Source organism: Tetrao urogallus (assembly GCF_951394365.1).
Source record: "Tetrao urogallus genome assembly, chromosome: 15".
Lineage (NCBI taxonomy): Eukaryota > Metazoa > Chordata > Aves > Galliformes > Phasianidae > Tetrao > Tetrao urogallus.
This window is the reverse complement of record NC_136828.1, coordinates 1,166,177-1,185,383: the sequence shown is the minus strand read 5'-3', so window position 1 is coordinate 1,185,383 and position 19,207 is coordinate 1,166,177. Positions and strand designations below refer to the sequence as shown.

General features: G+C 57.8%; 1 protein-coding gene across 1 annotated transcript; it reads left to right on the top strand.

Annotated features, from left to right (window-relative positions):
- Positions 1-1,308: 1,308 nt before the first annotated feature.
- Positions 1,309-18,891, top strand: NTN3 (netrin 3; the record flags this gene model as incomplete). Its single annotated transcript, XM_079543054.1, has 6 exons — positions 1,309-2,275; positions 8,440-8,628; positions 13,993-14,142; positions 14,456-14,509; positions 18,399-18,473; positions 18,563-18,891. The coding sequence occupies 6 exons, from the start codon at positions 1,309-1,311 to the stop codon at positions 18,889-18,891; spliced, it is 1,764 nt and encodes a 587-aa protein (XP_079399180.1).
- Between the last annotated feature and the right edge of the window lie 316 nt (positions 18,892-19,207).

The following is a 19,207-nucleotide window of genomic DNA, read 5'->3' as shown; positions in this document are numbered from 1 at the left end:
CCCAATGTGTTTCCATCACAGTCTGCCCAGGAAGAATAGGTTTTGGGGTGAGGCACATCTCCTGTAGCTCCAGCCTCTGCCAGCTTTAATGCAGCAGTGCTAGCAGAGTGGCACAGTGTTTCCTGCTCTGCAGTGACAGCTCCACGCCTGCTGCCCACAGGCCCTGCTGCTGGGCATGGCCTTGGGCAATGCTCTCCTCTCTAGGGTTGTCCCCATGCCCATCCCTGCTCTAGCAGTGCCACCCACTTGCTGTGCTTGTGGCACAAGAGATTCCTGGTGCTGCTTGCTGAGTGCCTAGCCACTTGTCCACGCACAGGGCTGTCCCCAAGAGGCTCTGCAAGTAGCAGAGGATGTGCTGCTGGGCAGTGCAAGCCACCAAGTTGGCTGCAGACACTCCTCTTCCATTCGTGGTGGTGGAGCAGAGGGAAGGGCCCATCCGCAGTGGGGAACTCCCTGGGCAGCAGCTGCTGTTGCCCTCCCCGCTGCCTGCTGCTGGCTCAGGGGCTGCAGAGCTGGGCCTGGCCGGGCAGGGAGGAGCTTCCCCCATTAGTGGTTTGGCAGCCTGGCCAGGGTGAGCTCCCTTCCACAAGCAAAAGGAAAATAACACAGAGCAATAGAAACAGGGCTGTCCCCAGCAGCAGGAGCGTGCTGCTGGGAGCAGCACAGGGGCTGAAGATCAACACTTTATTCCTGGGAGTGCAGCACAGCCCCAGCCATCCTGCAGCGCTGTGCTGGGGGCACAGGGGTGGTGGGCTTCCTACTCCACTGGGGGAGCAAGGCCAGAAGGAGCTCCTGGCAGTGGGAATGCTGTGGCTGTGTGGCAGTGGGGTTTTCAGGGAGGTTGGCCACTGGCTTGTAACCACCTCAGGGTCAGCAACAAGGGAGATGTGTGATGGTCCACCTCACAGGGAGGCAGAGGGGAATGGCGTGCTGACCCCAGCAAGCTGTGACAGCGCTGGGGGGCTGAGTCCCATCCCCATGCTCTCGCTGTAGGGAGTTTTAGCTCAGGGGCATCACCTCAGTGCATGAAAGCCCTATGATATCCATGGGTGTAAATGTCCCCATCCTGCCTGAAACCTGCAGGGCGTTTGTGCAGGAAGGGGCTGCTTCTGACTTCCTCCTTCCAGTGCTGTCAGTAGGGCATCCTGAGATGATGCCGTAGCAGGGCATGGTGTGGGAGGACATTTGCAGCCCAGTGCCCAGGTGTTGAGCTCATCCCTGCACCCTGTGCCCCCTGCAGGGGCTGTGCTAAGCTATGGGTGCGCCATGCCCTGCCATCCCTCACTCTGTGCTCTCATCCCAGGGAGGATGGAGGCCCCACAGCTCCTGCGCCTGCTGCTCACCACCAGCGTGCTGCGCCTGGCACAGACTGCAAACCCCTTCGTGGCTCAGCAGACACCCCCCGATCCCTGCTATGATGAGAGTGGGGCTCCCCGTCGCTGCATCCCCGAGTTTGTCAACGCTGCCTTCGGGAAGGAGGTGCAGGCTTCCAGCACCTGTGGGAAGCCCCCGACTCGGCACTGCGATGCCTCGGACCCCCGCCGAGCCCACCCACCCGCCTACCTGACCGACCTCAACACGGCCGCCAACATGACGTGCTGGCGCTCCGAGACCCTGCACCACCTCCCCCATAACGTCACCCTCACCCTCTCCCTCGGCAAGAAGTTCGAGGTGGTCTACGTCAGCCTCCAGTTCTGCTCGCCCCGGCCGGAGTCCACCGCCATCTTCAAGTCCATGGACTATGGCAAGACGTGGGTGCCCTACCAGTACTACTCCTCGCAGTGCCGCAAGATCTACGGCAAGCCCAGCAAGGCCACCGTCACCAAGCAGAACGAGCAGGAGGCCCTGTGCACCGACGGCCTCACCGACCTCTACCCGCTCACCGGCGGCCTCATCGCCTTCAGCACGCTCGACGGGCGGCCCTCGGCCCAGGACTTTGACAGCAGCCCTGTGCTGCAGGACTGGGTGACGGCCACCGACATCCGGGTGGTGTTCAGCCGTCCCCACCTCTTCCGCGAGTTGGGGGGCCGCGAGGCTGGCGAGGAGGACGGGGGGGCCGGGGCCACCCCCTATTACTACTCGGTGGGCGAGCTGCAGGTCGGCGGGCGCTGCAAGTGCAACGGGCACGCCTCGCGCTGCGTCAAGGACAAGGAGCAGAAGCTGGTGTGCGACTGCAAGCACAACACCGAGGGGCCCGAGTGCGACCGCTGCAAGCCCTTCCACTACGACCGGCCGTGGCAGCGGGCCAGCGCCCGCGAGGCCAACGAGTGCCTGGGTAAGTGCCCACTGTGCTGCCCGGGGGGCGTGGGTGGGGGGAGGGGACATGGGGCCGAGCCCTGGGTGCAATGGGGACAGGCGTGAGCCTCTGCTGCCTGCGACCCACAGGATATGTTAGCTTGGCCGTGAGCACTCAGCCCCCCTAAAGGCATGAGGGTGTGTTCTGGGACATCAGCACATGAGGGGAGTGCTTGTCCTTGGGATAACGCAGAGATGAGCACCGGGTTTGGTACGGGCAGTGAAAACCTAGCAGGGTTTAAGGGAATCTCCGAGCTTTGCCATTTCAGCATGTCATCATTCAGTCAGTCTGGCATGGTGCTGTGTATTGTGTGTTTGGTTCATCTCTCCTTATACAGCTTTTATGCAGATTAAAGATGTTGTAACCTGAAGGAAAGTTTTCACAAATATCGATCTTGCGTTGCTCGCCTGCCCTGCTCTCATGTCCATTTCTTTGGGGTTTCTGTGCGGCTTTTGCCTTTTGTCCATGCAGCATGGGGGATGCCAGAGCCCCACAAAGCCCTGGGAGAGGGAGGAACCGGCTCCTGCCCTTCCTGGACCCCCACCCTGTCCCAGGGGGCAGCAGGATGGGGACAAGGGAACCACACCATCAATCAGGCCCCGAATGGCTCGCTGGATGTGCCAGAGGTCAGGGGACCTGTTAGTGTTCGTGATCGATGACTTGTTGAGATCCCAGCTGCCGGCTTCAATATATGTTTGTTAGGCAGGATTTCTTCTCGGGAAAAAAAAAAAAAAAAAAAAAAAAAAAAAAAAAGGCTAAAAAAGCTAAAAAAGCTAAAAAAGTTCACTGGTCCAAAGGGACAGCCTGAGCCGTTCTGCAAAGCACCTCGCACCCCGTGGGAGTGGGTTAGCCATGATGTTTCCCCCCAAAACATCACATTTTGGAGCAAAATTTGGAGGTGGACCAAAAGGAGAACCTCGACCCAGCAGCCTCTCCGCCCCGTGCTGCGCTGTGCCCTTCGCTCTGCCCTGCGGGACGGGTGACCCAAGAGGAGACCGAAGGGCCTCCCCCCAGCCGGGTCCCTTTTGGCAGATGAGGCTGAAAAGATAAACGAGGGAGAGAAAAGAAGAGTGGGGAGGAGGCGGGGGCACGGAGCGGTCCCTTCAAGACACCCTGACAAACCCTGCACACAAAGGCCCTTAGCCAAGCTGCGTGTGAAAGTGGTTTTTCCTGTTGATTCGATCCCCTTCTTTCTCCCTTTTCCCTCTCGGGCTTTGTGCCTTCTCTGAAGGGACCTGAAAGAGCTCCTCCATCACACGCCTCCGAAGGGCTTAGCGGCTGAAAGCTGGATTAGCTCCCCGAGCCTTCCCCTCTGTGCCTTTCAACAATGACATCTCCCCAGCCAGCACGAACAGACGCAGCAATTAGCACCAATTAAAAGGAGAGGCCGCCCGGGAAGTTCCCTTTGCTCAGCCCAGGCTGTGGGGTTTCCGACTCCGTCCCACGCCCCAGCCCTGTGCTGCCCCGTGGTGGAGGAGGAGGAGGAGGAAGGCGGTCCGAGTGCCCCTGAGTGTTCTGCATCCCCATGTGTGCAGCTGGGGATGGAGTCGAGGGGGCTGGTGCAGTTTCTGCCCTGTGCTCCCTGCTGCTGCCCATACGGCTGTGGGCTCACCCTGCTGTGTGAGCAGCTCTGGATAGGGGATGAGGGGAAGTCCTGCCCCTCAGGAAGTGGAGTACAAGCACGGCCAAGTGTGCATCTGGGTCAAAAAACAAAGCTGGTGCATCCGTCCCCATTTTCCTGGGAGTTTGTGCAGCAGCTGAGCTGGCCCATGGCGTGTGGAGGAGGATGGAGGTCTGGGCAGATGGGTGCTGTTTTTAGGGCTTCCCATGGGTTCTGCTCTTCTCTTGTCGCAAGAATTTCTGCTTCTCTGTGGTGCTAAGGAGAGCAGAGGTGAGAACAGCAGAGATGCGTGTCTTTCAGCAGAAAGGCAGAGATGTGTGCATCGAGGAGTTTCTGTGGTGTCTGTAGAGAGCAGAGACGCTGCCACTCTGCATAGCTGAGTGTTGTTCACAGGTCAAGTTTTGGGGACAACAGTGGCTTTGCCACATTGCCAGCTTGGCACGAGGGCAAGGCCAGCTCCATGCTGTAGGGTGCATGGCCCCGTGCCCACCGGGCTGCCTGCAGAGCAGTGCCGGTGTCCCCCGGGCACAGCCGGGCCCTCCCAACCTCCGGGATGGGCTCAAGGAGGGGAAATCCCCGCAGCACAGAGGTGTGGGCAGGGTCACGAGTCTCCCCAGCCCCCTGAGGGACGCATTAGTGCTGTTCTGGAGTCCTGCCCTGCCCTGCCCTCCGTCCCTGCTGCTGTTCCCGCGGAGCTGCCGCCCAGAGCCCGGTGCCCCAGTCGGGAGGCTGTCCCCAAGGCAGGGGGGAGCGGATTAGTGCAAAGCAGCCACTGGAAGTAATTGATCCACTCGCTGGTAATGCTGGAGCTCTTGTTCCCATTGTCGCCGCCGCGGCTGGAGTGCCTTTCTGCCCGCGGCACAAAGGGGAGACACTGCTCCCAGAGCAGAACCTGCGGAGCCCACGGATAGCGCTCGGGGCTCGCTTTGATCCGGGCTCTGCGTGCTCCGGTGGAACTGCTCTTCCCCCGCACCGGGCAGAGGAGCAGCCAGGAACTGAGGGCATCAATCTGGGATGCGTGTGCACGGAGGAGTGCTGATGGGTTTTGCAGGCCCCCCTCTCTTTCGTTCGTCCCCTCTGTCCCCTTCTCGTGTGCGTTTTCTTGTTCTTATCTCAGTGCTCCCGATGCAGAATTCCTTCAGAAATCCCCTTCTTAAGCCCGGTGAGCTGACCTGGCCTCCTTTACGCTGGTGCCAGGCAGGAGGTGGCTCTGGGAGGCGGTGAGCAGGGCAGCAGACGCCCTCCCCCCGCCAGCATCCTCCCTCCCCAGCGGCTGTGGGGCACTGGGAGAGCCGGGGCCGGGGGTCTGCCTGCAACAGAGGGCATGAGAGCTCAGCTGCGAGTCCCGAGCCCTGCTCCCGGGGTGGGCTGCGGTGGCTCAGCCTCACGCCACCCTGGCGGCCAGGCGGCGAGCTGGGCTGCTGTGCGGCAGCGCCATCCCGGCTGTGCCTGGGTCCCTGTCCCCACCGCCGTCCCGCAGAGGCGGGGAACGGCCCACATGTCGGCGCTGGGCACAGGGGCTCTCCTGCCCCGCTCCTGTCCGGGGCTGAGGTGCAGCCGTCCCGCCTCGCCTCCCGGCTGGGCTCCCCTCCAGCCAAAGCAGGGGCGTAGCTCGGATCCGCTGCGGGTTGGCAGCGGCAGCCGGTCTAGGGTTTCGCTGAGCCAGCTCCGTTAACTAATCACTCCCAGGGAGCTCGTGGGGGCGGCGAACCCCCTCACGTCCTGCTGGCACCGGCATCTGCTGCACGTGTGCTCCCCACGCACGATGCTGCCCGTCCCGTGTCCCCATAGGGGGTCCCCAGCCCTGCACCCCTCCCACCGTCACCTCGCTGCTGACCCGCGGGGAGCTGGAGGGGAGGAGGTATGGGGGTAGCCAGAGTCCAGGCGGGGGGTTCAAAGCCTTCAAAAGGGGGACAGAAGGCGGCCCCATTTCAAGGTGTTGACGTTTAATTAGTCTATTATTGCAAATTATTAGATCTTGTGATTGTTTAATTGATCATATGATTGTTTAATTGGGCATACTGTACAAGGGCAGAAGCAAACCACCACGTAATTAGCCCCAAACTGTGCAATTAAATTCTTATTAATACCCCAAACAGCAGGGAGCATTCAAGCCTTTAATTAGTGATTAACAGGAGACAGACAGAGCTTGCAACCAAGTCGGCTCTGAGAACAGCACAAGCATTTAGCACAGTGTGAGGGGGACCGTCCGCTCCGATTAGCACTGCATGCCCAGGAGTGCAGAGCCGCTCATGTGCCACACTGTGACCCTGTCTCCACCCCAGCATGGCCAAGCCTGGCCACATGCTCACACCGAGGTCCCCGCGATGGCCAGTATCGCTCTGTGCTGGGACAGTGCTGTGGCAGTGCAGGGTGGCCCTGGGGCTGGTGGGGACGTGCCACACAGCAGCAGGGCAGTGAGCCAGCCCCTGGCCCTGCTTCAATGCCACAGAAAGGCCGGGCCAGTTATTCCATCACCAATTAAACTGGGGCAGAGAGAGACCTGTGATGGCCGTGGTGAATCATTTACCTGACCTTCCTCCTCCACTGCCCCGTGTCCCTTCTGTTTCCCAGAGGATGCAGGAGCTTGCAGGGGCCCAGGATTTCTCCTGCTGGGTGAGCAAGGCAAAAAAAAGGGTCCCTTTGCCCCCAGAATTATTTCCCTGCAGGTGCCTCTGCTCAGCAACACAAGCCAGCTTATTCCCAGCCTGGGGACAGAGCAGCATCCTGTGCTCTGGTGCTGGCCCTGTGCAGAGCCTGGCAGAGCAGCTGCATCCCTGCTGCACCACATCCCCACTGTGCCCACTGCATTACTGTTATCCCAACTGGGATCTGGGAGCTGGTCCATGCCTGGTGCACCAAGTCAACAAGCACACTGAGTTGGGACCCACAGGAAGGTCTTTGTTTAATTCTGTGCAGAATCAGATGCTTGCTTTCTGAATCTCCTAACTCCTGAGCGGGTAACAATTGGGGCAACATCCCCATCACACCAGCACCACCCCCAACATCCCAGCACCATTCCCACCATGCCAGCACCGTCCCTACTCTTCCAACACCATCCCTGCGAAGCAGCTGCATCCCCACCACCCAGCAAAATGTGCTGCTCTTCCTTCAGGCACTGTGTCCCACTGTCCAGCCAAGCATGACAGTTCATCCCGCCACCACCAGTAAAAAGTGAGCTCAGAAGGAACAGACCCCAGGATGCACCCACTGCCCAATGGAGTGTTGGTGCTGTGCCTGCCCTGGGATTCTTACACCAGTCTCATAATGTGAGGGAGCCGAGATGGGGTGCATGGGAGTTGGAAGCAGGCTGGGCTCAGGGGTTGTGCAGGCTGGGTTCAGGGTGTGCTGCTGCTCTCCCCACATGATGCCAGGACCGTTTGATCTGCTCAGGCTGAGGCTCCCAATGTGCTCCTGGGCGACCCGGGGGGGTGAGCGGGGGAAACTTCACACAAACGACAAGCAGGCCCAGCAGTTAAATCTGGGCTGACATGTTAATGAATTTCACAGTACGCCTGGAAAAACTCTCACCCAGCCTCAATTTACCAGCGCAGGGAGGGGGCTGGGGGCGGGCGCTGTGTTTTGCCAAAGGAAATCTTGTTCCCATTATCTTTTTGCGAGAGTGTTAAACAGGAACTGGCACTGCTTTTCCTTTTTATCTCACACACGTGGAATCGGGCGGGGGGGTCTTCTCAGTTCCTGTGGCTAAGAAAAGGAATAGTGTGTGTGTTTGCTTCAGTGTGCACGTGTGTGGGGGCACGTGCATGCAGCTCTGTGTGTACGTGTGCATATGTGTGAGCACGCGCACCGGTGTGCAGATATGAACATGCATGCTTATGCACATGCTTGTGACTGCACACGCACACATGTAAGCGCGTGTGAGAGTGCACACATACTTCTGCATGTCTGTGCATGCGTGTCACTGTGGGCTTCTGTGTGTGTGTGTGCAGAGCAGAGCCTTAACTAACAGCAGTTTGGGGGCTGTGCTGCTGGCGCTGAGGCTGTGGGGCAGCAGGTTGCAGGTGCCTGGCTGGCACTGCCTGGCCAGCACTAATGGACTCTCTGCCCAACTGCACCCCAGTGCTCTGCCTTTGGCTGAGCAGCCTCATGCTCCATGCCCACACGTGCCCAACTTCCAGCCCTGGCCCCTTTAAGAGGCAGATGCTACACATCTGGATGACACACCGGGGCTGGCTGCACCACCACTTCCAGCCATGTTCTCCTCCTTCCTGACCCTGCATCCGGAGCCCTTCTGTGGGGTCCATGCTGTGCACCTGGCGTGAGTTTACCCCTCCTGTTTCCCTGCTCAAGCAGTGCTGGTGCAGCAGAATCCCAGCAGACCACCAGCCTCAGCTTTTAGGACTCCATGCAGTAAAAGCCGTGCCTGCACGTTTGTGTGGATGGAGAGGGCATGACCACCGTGCTGGGGACCGTGGAGCACAGGGAGTGCTGTGTCTGACCCCAGCAATTGGTGCTCACGGTGATGTTGAGCTGCCCCTGCTGACACTCTATTCCTTTCCAGCCTGCAACTGCAACCTGCACGCTCGGCGCTGCCGCTTCAACATGGAGCTGTACAAGCTGTCGGGCAGGAAGAGTGGCGGCGTGTGCCTCAACTGCCGACACAACACGGCTGGGAGGCACTGCCACTACTGCAAGGAGGGCTTCTACCGGGACCTCAGCAAGTCCATCACGGACCGCAAGGCCTGCAAAGGTGAGCTGGGAGCGATCTGCTGCCCCGAGGGAATGGTGGGCAATGGCCTTGAGCCCAGCGTGTCTGTGGGCGCCCAGACCCAAGGGATGGGGAGGGAGACCTGTGGGAGCAGGTGGCTGGGGGAGACCCCTCTGCCCCACGAGGAACGGCCCTTGGCCCTGGCACAACTGCAGGCACAGCCGTTAGTGTTGGGATTTGGGGAGGTGTGGAGCTGTGCAGGTGCTGCAGAATGCCTGTGGCAGCTTGCTGGGGATTAGGCTCTGACACCAGCATAGTCTTGGCAGTAGATACACTTGGAAGTCTTCACACTGCATCACAAAAGGATTGTGGTGCTTCCTCACACTGGAAGGGCTGGGGCAACGCTGGCAGGGTTTCCCTTCTCCCTGCTGTGCTGCCATGGGTGCTGCCCATGGGCAGCTCTGCCTGTGGGGTGCTGAGCAGTGCTGCCCATGGGCAGGGTGCATTGCCCTGAGGCGTCTGGGAACCGTTCTGGCTCCAAGCAGGGAGCACAGCCTGGCCCCACTGGTCCTGGCCTGTGCCAAGCTGAGGCTTTCCTCTCCCGGGGCTGCCCTGCCTTATCTCTCCCGACCAGCCCTCTCCATGCAGCCTCCATCCTTTGCAGCGCCTCCAAACAATGGTCCCACCAGTGGTCAGATAACAAAAAGCCACCTTGACCATCCCCCTGGACCTCTGCTGCTGTGCTGACCCCACTGGTGGGGACGGGAGCTTTGCCATGGTTTCTCCAAGGCCAGGAACTCACCCCTGATCCCATTTTTCCAGCTGAGATTGCAAGTATCTCCCGGAAGGGAGTGCGGCTTCCCCTCTGGCAGTGGTACTGCACAGATAGCAGGGAAAGCTGCTTCCATGTGTGCTGGAGGTGTGTTGGGGTGGCGGTGGAATGCTGCCCACCCCCCAGCCCATTGGTGCCCTCAAAGCAGACGAGCACTTGGCCAGGTTTCTGTGTGTTTATGTGGGATCTACAGCAGCTGCTGATGCCGGTGTTGTGCAGCAACTTTGTGGTCGTAGAACTGAAGTATTTGGCTTGCAAGGCTCCATGGTGTGTAAGCTTCATGGGTAGGATGGGCTCATTTGGGTCCAGAATGCATCCAGTGTTGTCACAACTACAAACCTTTTGTTGTCCATCCTGTATGAATCACCTTGGCTTCTCTCTACCCTTGTTTTATCTGGGGCTTTGGCAGAACAAAGCAAAGGGAAACGGGCTTTCCCTTTGGGCGCAGCAGCCCCACAGCTGAGCCCCAGGACATGAGTGTTTCCCATTGGCGGTGCTCATGTGTCCTTGGGGTGACAGTGGGAGAGGAAGAGGAGGATGCAGGATGAGGAGCACATCCTGAGGGTCTGTACACCGCATCATTGATCCTGAGGAGTGCCAGGCAGGCTCCCAGGATCCCTGCTGGGGATGGCCCCTAATTTGCCCACTGTTCCGGAGATTCCATGTCTTTGCACAGAAGGAGGCTGAAGAAGAGGAAAGGGAGGCTGCTCCCTTCCCTGCAGCTTGTAGCATCTCCCCACAGCCTCTCCAGCCTCCTGAGACTGGAGACAGCCAGGAGTCGTGGCACGGACTGAGGGCATGACTGAGCAGCTGTGAGATGAGATGAGATGGGACAGAGCAGGACAGCAGCAGCCCCAGCTCCTGCTGCAACACAGCCAGGCCAGAGCAGTGCAGCACTGTGGCCTTTTCCACCTTTTCCATGAGGATTTCCCTGCACCGGGGCTGTGCTTGATCCCCCTCTCATCCCCAGAGGTGCCCCCAGCCCCAGGCAAGAGCCCTCCATGTGCAGGAGCAGCCGGGCAGGCGGCAGCCTCATCAGCCTGCGGTTTCAGGGAAAGCCCTGAGTCATTTCCTCTGGAGGGCAGGCAGGGGGCTGCCTAAAATGGAGCTGCAGCGAAGACCCCAGTCCGGCTGCTATCCCCACATCTGGCACACGTGCACGGTCCCCCCACCTTGCATTCCCTCTCACCCTGCCATCACCCAGTGCTGGTCCATCCAGGGAAGAGCGCTAACAGAATGAAAAATAAAGAACCCAAGAAACAGGATTTTGCTAGATGCTGCAGATGGGAAGGCTCAGCACAGCCCAGCCTCGAGGTGTGAGCATGAGCTGAGTGCGGGTTAGTGTGAGCACTTCCCATTGTGCTGCCCTGTGCCAGGAGCTCTGGGGCAATGTCCCACTCATCCCATGGTGCCTGGGGCTGCGGGAGCATCCTCCACCCATGGGGACAAGTTGTGCAGGTGTGCATGAGGGTGCTGAGGGCCCATCCAGTGTCTGGACGGAGGCACTAAGCTGCAGGAGAGGTTCAGTGTGTTTCCAACTCTGGCAGAGGCTTAGATATCAACACTGCTCTGGGACTGCAGCACTCAGCCCTGTGAGTGAAGCCACTGACCCCAGTGCAGCATAGGAGCAGGGTGCTGCAGCAGGCTCCCCCAGCAAGAAGAGCTCTCCTGCAGGTCCCTGTGCCACGCAGGGCCACTGTGCCACTTCCTGAAGGCTGGCAGCGCTTGCGAGCGGTTTTGAAATGCTGCAAAGGCTCAGCCCAGCCAGATGAACATGTGCACAAAGCCTGTCCCCTGCTACGGGGCATATGTTGAAGAGGATCTTGCAGCAGAGCAGTGCCTGGATCTGCGGAGCCAGCTCCTGGCTCTGTCCCAGGCATCCGAGTCAATAATAAAATCCTTCACGCTTCTGTTCCTTTGACCGTCCCTCCCTCGCAGAGCAGAGAGCATTTCCCCTTTCCTCGTGTATATGCAGGAGCAGATCAGTGTGCATCCATGCCCTCCAGAATGTGCCTGCCCCAGGTGATGGAGATGCAATCAGATGGTTTGGGCTCGTTTTTTCCAAAGCTGTGCCATGCACCTGCTGCTTTGAATAGCTACGTTTCTGCTATGAAAAAGGAGGAGAATAAAAGGCGAGGCCCATGAGAGCAGATCTGGAGAGCATACTGCAGAGCAAGGAGAGCTGCAGGCATTGAGCAAAGATCTTCCTCCAGAGCTGGTCCAGGGCAGCAGTGGAGCAGCCTAACAAAGGAAAATATTGAAAGAAAGGTCAGCTCATATTCAAGACTTGAAATGCTAGCCCAGAGGCCAGCATTATCACAGTGTGAGTTATTTAAAGAAACCCAAACTGTTCTATCAAATAACATTCCAAGTGTAGCTCATCTCTGCTGGGATTCAGAGATGGGTACAAAGATGCTCCCCGTGGATTGCACCAGCCTGCATCTCCCACAGCACCTGATGGAGTAGAGGTGAGCCCAGCAATGGCCACCAGCAGCCAGCAACCAGCATCACCACAGGGCACTGAGGCGTGGAGGAGAGTGCAACACACAGGACAGTGTGCAGGATTAATCCAACGGTGGTAACTGGAAAGTCAAATAAAGAATGGCTGTGCATTAGTCCCCGTAATTCAAACAAAACCGTAAAACGTGAGCTTTCTCCAATGGAAACTGAGGAAGCAGCAGCAGCTAAGCCTCAAAAAGCACAGCTACTCTCAATACTAGGTGCAAGACATTCTTCCTGGCAAGCACAGCTCCATGGGTTATGCCCTGATGTGGGTACTCCTTCCCAGCACCCAGCGGGAGCTCAGGCATTGCAAGCAATGGGCACAGAGGTGCGGACACACGGGGGTCAGCCCTGGGAGAGAGGGGGCACAGTGAGACACAGCAACCTGCTGGGACAGAGCTGTCTCTGCAGGACATGGCATGAGCAAAGCCAGCTCACCTGCTGCTCCAGGTAAGGTGTCGAGTCTTCGGAAGCTTTCTTCACAGCGCAAGGAGGATCCGGCTGGAAGAACTGGATCCTGACCAAGCTGAGATTTATGGACCTACTTAAACTTTACACCGGGAATACACCGCTGAGACCAGGGAGATCATGCACAATGTGTGAAGCTGAGCGCTTGCATAAATCTTGGCTGGACGTGTGCCTCCTGCCATAAATTTCCCAGGGCACAGACTGTCCCTCGCTGTGCTCACAGCCTGCGTGCGGTGCCCGCGGCCGAGCCCACCTGGCACCACAGCCCTGCTGGGGCTCTGTGTGCAGCCTCACGCAGCAATTCAAACCTTCCTGGTGGCGCAGACAAAGCCTTGGCCACTCTCGAGGAGCAGCCATACCTGCCAGCTCCTCAAGGGTACCTGTGCCCACCGGCCCCGCACAGAAGGGACACTGTGGCACGCCTTTACCCCCAGCTCCAAAGAAATGGCTGCAGGTGGTGCTCATGGCCCCAACCAAAGCTATGGCTGGAGAAAGGCCCCTTGCTCCCCGCGTCATGCCAAGGCTCCCTCGCTCTCTGCCATTTGTTATCACAGCTGAGCCCCCAAAATATCCTTGTCAGAAACACGTCCGTTTCCAGCCCCAGCCAGGATCTGATAAGGAGTGCAGCATCTGGTCCCCATTAGAGGCTGCTTGCTCTTGTTTCTCGCCGTGCAGGAGAAGCCTGGGGAGCCGTGCCGTGGTGCTGCAAGCAGTCCCATCTGGTGAAAATTAGGGAAGTGATAACATCGGGGGGCTGTGGGGATGGGTGGGGGGAGATGTTTTTGTTTTGCTTTGGAATCACGTTCAACTCTTACACCGATGGAAGCCAAGATAACCTCCTCCAGCTTGTAGCCAGGCCCAGCCTTGGGCCAGCAGAGGGAGGGTCCTCTCCTGACAAAGCATTGTCTTCTTCCTCCCACATCTCTGCTTCCATCATCCAGATCATTAGCTCCATCATCCAGTATGGGTATATCCAGTGTGAGGATGATCTGCTTCAGATCCATCCCATGGTTGGAAATCAAATTTTCACTCAGGTCAGGTTTGGCTTGTCTCCTGGGGAGACTGTGATGGAAGGCCATTAGAACAGCATTCTCCAGTAAGGGCTTGCAGGAGATTGGGTGGATGTTAGGGTTTATGAGCCAGGGCAGCATTGAGAATCATAGAATCCCAGATGGTTGGGTTAGAAGGGCCCACACAGCCCCCAGCCCTATCCCTGCCATGGGCTGGCTGCCCTCACCAGCTCTTCTGCACCTCTAGGGGTGGGCATCTACTGCTCTGGGCAGCAGTGCTACAGCCTCACTTTCCTCCCCAGCGTCTGACCTAACTCTCCTCTTTTAGTTGAAGACCATTCCCCCTTGACCTATCACTACTAGAAGACACACTTCAGGCCATCCCAGATCAAAAGAAGGCTCAGTTGGTGTGCCAACTCCATGTTGGCTCACCTCTATGGAGAGGAGGCTCAGGAGACCTCCCCCATGGGCTCTCCCCACTGTCCCCTGGAACTGGCAGCGGGTGGCTGGCCGTAAGTGCCACAGACAAGCCGTGGGTTTGTGCCATGCATTTCCTCCCACATAACCAAAGACTTTTCTCCCTTTCCTGTCCAGCCTGTGACTGCCACCCGGTCGGAGCTGCTGGCAAGACCTGCAACCAAACAACGGGGCAGTGCCCATGTAAGGACGGCGTGACCGGCCTCACCTGCAACCGCTGTGCCAAGGGCTTCCAGCAGAGCCGCTCGCCTGTGGCCCCCTGCATCAGTGAGTCCTGCACCAGATGAAGTGTCCCCAGGAGTACTTAAGGGCCTGTGTTATTCAGGGCAGGCTCACCCAGTCTTTCTTAGCGAGCTTCCTAGGGGTGACGCACTAAATCCTCTCTGCACCCAATCTGCAGAGGGCTCTTGTCTGTGTGCCACCCCCAGCTTCAGTCAGACCCCGAAGTTCTTGGTAAAGCAGCCAGGGCTGGGAGACCCCTCTGTCTGGAAAGGAAGGGCTGCGTATGGTGGGCTGGGAATGGGGGCTGCCCAGAGCTGGCGACCTCTTTCCTTAAGACATTTCCCCCTTTCTCTTCCAGAGATCCCTGCCATCAATCCAACCTCTCTCATCACCAGCACGGAGGCACCTGCAGGTAAGTGCTCTGCACATCCAGCCCCAGCCCTGCTGAGAGACACTGCCTCCACTTTCTGCCCCACAGCACACCTATCAGGAGTGCCAAACCTCTCCAACCCCACATCGCCAGCCACGAGGTTGCCTTTAGTGAAAGAATTAACAAGAGTGGAAATCTTTTGTGTTTCTGCAAAGGGGCCAACAAACCTGCAGAGCTGCTGACACAGGGAGCACCAGGGCTGGCAGTGGTTCTCATGGGGAACAGGGAGTGCATTAAGGGCCTTTGGATTCTGCAGCAGGCCAGGGGCTGGGAGCAAGTGCTTGTCTTTCCTTGCTCTGGTTTGGGCATGTAGGGTGATGGGAGTGGAGGTGAAGGCTGCTCTCCAGCTTGCTTTGCTTTCTGGCCATGAGGCATCCAAGCAGGAGCTGAGAATGCCAGAGAAGGGGCTTTGGTGAGAGGAAAATGGAGTGGATTTGAGTGATTTTGTTATAAACAGAGAGGGATGCGTGGGGCAGAGTTAATCAGAGTGACTCCCTCCAGTGCTTTATAAATAGGAGCATTCTTGATATCCTGTCTGATATTTTCAGGTGCATGAAAATAAATGGCACTCAGTGCAGACCCCGGCATTCACTTTGCTTTGACGGAGCAGGTCTGTGTTCAGCAGCCTGTCTCTGTACCTGTGCCTTTCTTGTTGGAAGGTTTCTGGCTTCTAGTTCCAGTACATTCAGTGCAACACAGCCCACCTCTGCCCACAGCCTGCGCCAGGGACCGGGGTCCCACAAGACCCTCTTGGGATTACTGGGCACGGCCAGGGGCCGCCCAGGGCTGTGCACTTGCCCCTACCCCCCTCCTGCTGCCTGCACCTCTTCTACCTCCCTGGAGCCCCAGAGCCCCCCTCCCCTCCGTTCCACAGCAGGTGTGCCTGGAGGAACAGGGGGACATTGTTCAGGGCTGCGGCTGCTCAGGTGCTTCCCCACCACCACATCACAGCCCCGTCTGCATCCGGGCTGTGCGCTGACATCGCCATCCCATTCCCACGTTTTGCTCCCCAGCCCCTCGCAGCCGCTGGGGTCCGGCTTTGATCCCTGCCCAAACGCCGGCCAGCTTTACAGCAAAGCGTCCTGCCTCCATTTCTTGTAATTTTTATTATTATTAGTCCCAAATATTTTCCACTTTGCAAAAAAATAATAATAGTTTAAAAAAAAAAAACAAAACTTGTTCCCCGTTAGTGGAATTAACAAAACTAGCAGAGTGCAAAAGAGGGCTTTAAAGGAATTCAAAGTCAGCAGTAAAAGATTTGCAGCCGTAACACCTAATTAAGTTACATCTCTCTTAAAACAAAATATTCCTTCTTTTTTTTTTCGAGGCACAGAGAAGTCAACCAGATGTGCAAACTCACCACCCCCCTGTGCTCCTCCCATCCCCCAGCACTGGGCATCCCGTAGCCCAGCGGGGATGTGGGGCTGGGACTCTGCCTGGCATCCCACGCTCAGTTCTGCAGCACACTGAGGCCCATGGCCAGACACGAATCTTCTTCATTTATTTTTTTTTTTTTCCCCTGAGTTTCTTACATAAATGGAGCGGGAATTGTTTTTATTTTTGAGGAACGTTCCTCTGCGCAAAGCTGAGGTTAAAAGTCCCCAAACGAATCCCAAACTGTTAATTCCAAATACCATCTCTGGCTTTTCAGAATCGCAGTTTTATGATGTTAATCGTGAGCGGGAGCCCAGGGCGGTTATTGTTTTTCTTTCTTCTTTTCTTCCTTTTCTTTGTTCCCAAGCACAGAGCCGGCAGAGGGCCTGGGCTGGCAGGTTGACCAGGGCTGCCCCACAGCTCAGCGCCCCACAGCGCATCGCCGCCCCATGGCCCGGCTGTGGCAGGGCTGAACGCGGGAGGCTCTCCGTGCAGCTTTCTCCGCCTGGCCCTGCATTGTGCGGCGCTGGCTGCTACTGCCGTGGCTTTGCTCCCAACCCCCGTCTCCAGCAGCGGAGGGGACCGCGAGCCCATATGGTCCTGTGTGTCCTTGTGAAACTGCAGCTTGGATCTGGCCAGATTTGCAAGGAGCTGAAAGCGGCCCCAGCGGGGTTTTCGCTTCATAGGAGCCTAAAGCGTGGCCCTCTCTGAAGATGCTGCGCACTGCCAGCCGCAGCGTGCCGTGCCCCTGGGCTCTGTCCCCACTGCCACCAACGGCTCCATCCCTGTGCACAGCTCCCAGGAGGGGACATGGATGCCGGGCACCCTGTCAAGCTGCAAGAAGAGTGCAATTAATCACTCCCGCTGCTCCTCCTTCCTTTTATGATGCCTCCCCTCTTTTCCCCTGAAAGCATTCTGGTTTCTCTGAGAAAAATCACTCCAATCCACAAAACGTGTTTTCTGCCCCCGCAGATGACTCTACAGCTTGTGGTACTTAAAAACCACTCTGGTCCAGAAAGGCTCAGCCCCACGGGGGGGTTGGTCTCTGGCAGTGCTCCTCAGTCCCTTCTGCCTCTCCAGGGTCCCTCCTGTCCCTGCATGGTGTCCCTGTGTGGTTCGGTGGCGCTGGGGACTGAGGAACCTCATGGGGGCAAGGATAGGAATGGGGTGGTTATGGCAGCCCAGCCCAGGGGCAGCGCAGTGGGGCTGCGCCGAAAAGCAGAGCTCACCCCACTCTGCCAGGAATTAGGTTCATGCTGAGCCACTTCTGTCGATGACAAATTTGGAACAGGCGGCACAAAGTCCTCACTGAAAGGGAGCTGGGCAGAAAGGGGAGCAGCAGAGCGCAGGATGAGTTTGTGCTTCTGGGCTTCTTTCTTTCCTCTTTCTCCTTCCTCTCTCTTGGCACAGAGTGCTGTTATTTCCCCACCATCCCCCTCCATCGCCAGCAATCGCTGTGGCAACCCGCAGACAAAGGCAGCTCAGTGGCTGCCCTCTGTCCTGGGACTGGTGAGGGCTCTGCCAACTGGACAGAGAACCTGGGAGAGGGAGAGAAAGGAAGAAAGATGGGCTTAGAAGAACATGCCATTTGGAAAGAGACAAATTGAGATGTTCAAAAGAAGGTGGCAGGGGCAAAGAAAGGAGGAGAACTGGGCTGCTTCAGGCAATTGTTGGGATCAAAGCCTTTGGGGAGAAGGAGAGGCATTCCTGGCCTGCCCTCCCTCTGCTTGAGATGCAAATCTGAAGCCTTTAGAAATGCACAGAGAAAAGCTTCCTTGAGGACATGAGCTCCTGCCCCAGCATGGGGAGGAATGGCAGGGAGGGATATTGCGAGGAGGGAGGGATGCTGCAGGGAAGGATGGATGCTGCAGAGAAGCAGGGATGCTATAGGGAAGGATGCTACAAAGAGGGATGCTGCCGGTGTGGGTGTGTGCAGGAAGCTCAGCGTGGTGACCTCCCTGGCCATGCTTGGTCAGTGCCAGCAGGAGATGCTTGAGCAGCAGGGAGTGACCTCACCTGCCAGCTTCCCATGTTCCTAAGATCCTTTGGGGCCCCACAGAAGTAGGAGTCACAATCCAGACTCTGTCTCTTGCTCTAGAGTCAGATGCTCTTTTGGGGTTCTTCCACCCTCTCCTGCCTCCCAGAGGAGGGTCCCCAGGCTCCTTCCGCCAGCTGTGTCCTGAATAATCCTTCATGGCATTTTCACTGTCATCACAGGAGGGGATGTGGCCAGCCTGAGAGGCCCAAGGGGACTTCAGGGGCTGCAGTGGGACCAGTCTCAGTCTGCAAGAGCTGCTGAGATAATAGGGGGGCATAGCAGGGCTCAGGGACCCCACTGTTAGCAGCATCCCAGGCCTGGCTTGGAGCCTTCTGGAGGATGCAGGGACAGGGAAGCCCACTCTGACATGCCCCCACCATGACACCTTCCCCCATAGTGGGGCAGGGCCCCATGCACAGTGCTGTGCCACATGCTAAACCCTCTGTTCCTCCTCTGCAGACTGTGACTCCTACTGCAAGCCAGCCAAAGGCAACTACAAGATTAACATGAAGAAATACTGCAAGAAAGATTATGGTAAGGCTGCCCTGCATCCCCAGGGACGGCGGTTCCATCAGGAGCTGGCAGAGCATCCCCATCACCCTCCTCTCCCTCTTTTCCCTCAGTGGTCCAAGTGAACATTTTGGAAATGGAGACGGTGGCCAACTGGGCCAAGTTCACCATCAACATCCTCTCCGTCTACAAGTGCCGCGACGAGCGGGTCAAGCGTGGAGACAACTTCTTGTGGATCCACCTCAAGGACCTGTCCTGCAAATGCCCCAAAATCCAGATCAGCAAGAAGTACCTGGTGATGGGGATCAGCGAGAACTCCACCGACCGGCCGGGACTGATGGCCGACAAGAACAGCCTGGTCATCCAATGGAGGGACGCCTGGACTCGCCGTCTTCGGAAACTGCAGCGGCGGGAGAAGAAAGGGAAGTGCGTGAAGCCCTGAGGGCCTCGTGCCCCGCACAGGTCCCGGCCCAGCCGCACACCCAGCCCGTGCCCAGAGACTCTGTACATATATATCGTGTGAACGGACTCTTCTGTCTATAGTGTATATTTTGGCAATGGTTCCCCTTTGTGTGTGTGTGTGCGCGCGTGGGTGTGTGTGTGCGTGTGGGTCTCCTTCTCTCAGTGTGTATTAAAAATAAGGCGGTAATGACAAACCTTTAATGAGGAGCAAAGCAGAAGGGGTCCTGGGGGTGCCTGTTGCCTAAAGGAGCTTGAGGGGCTGGTTTCTTGCTCCGGGCGTGCTGTTCCTCATCCTT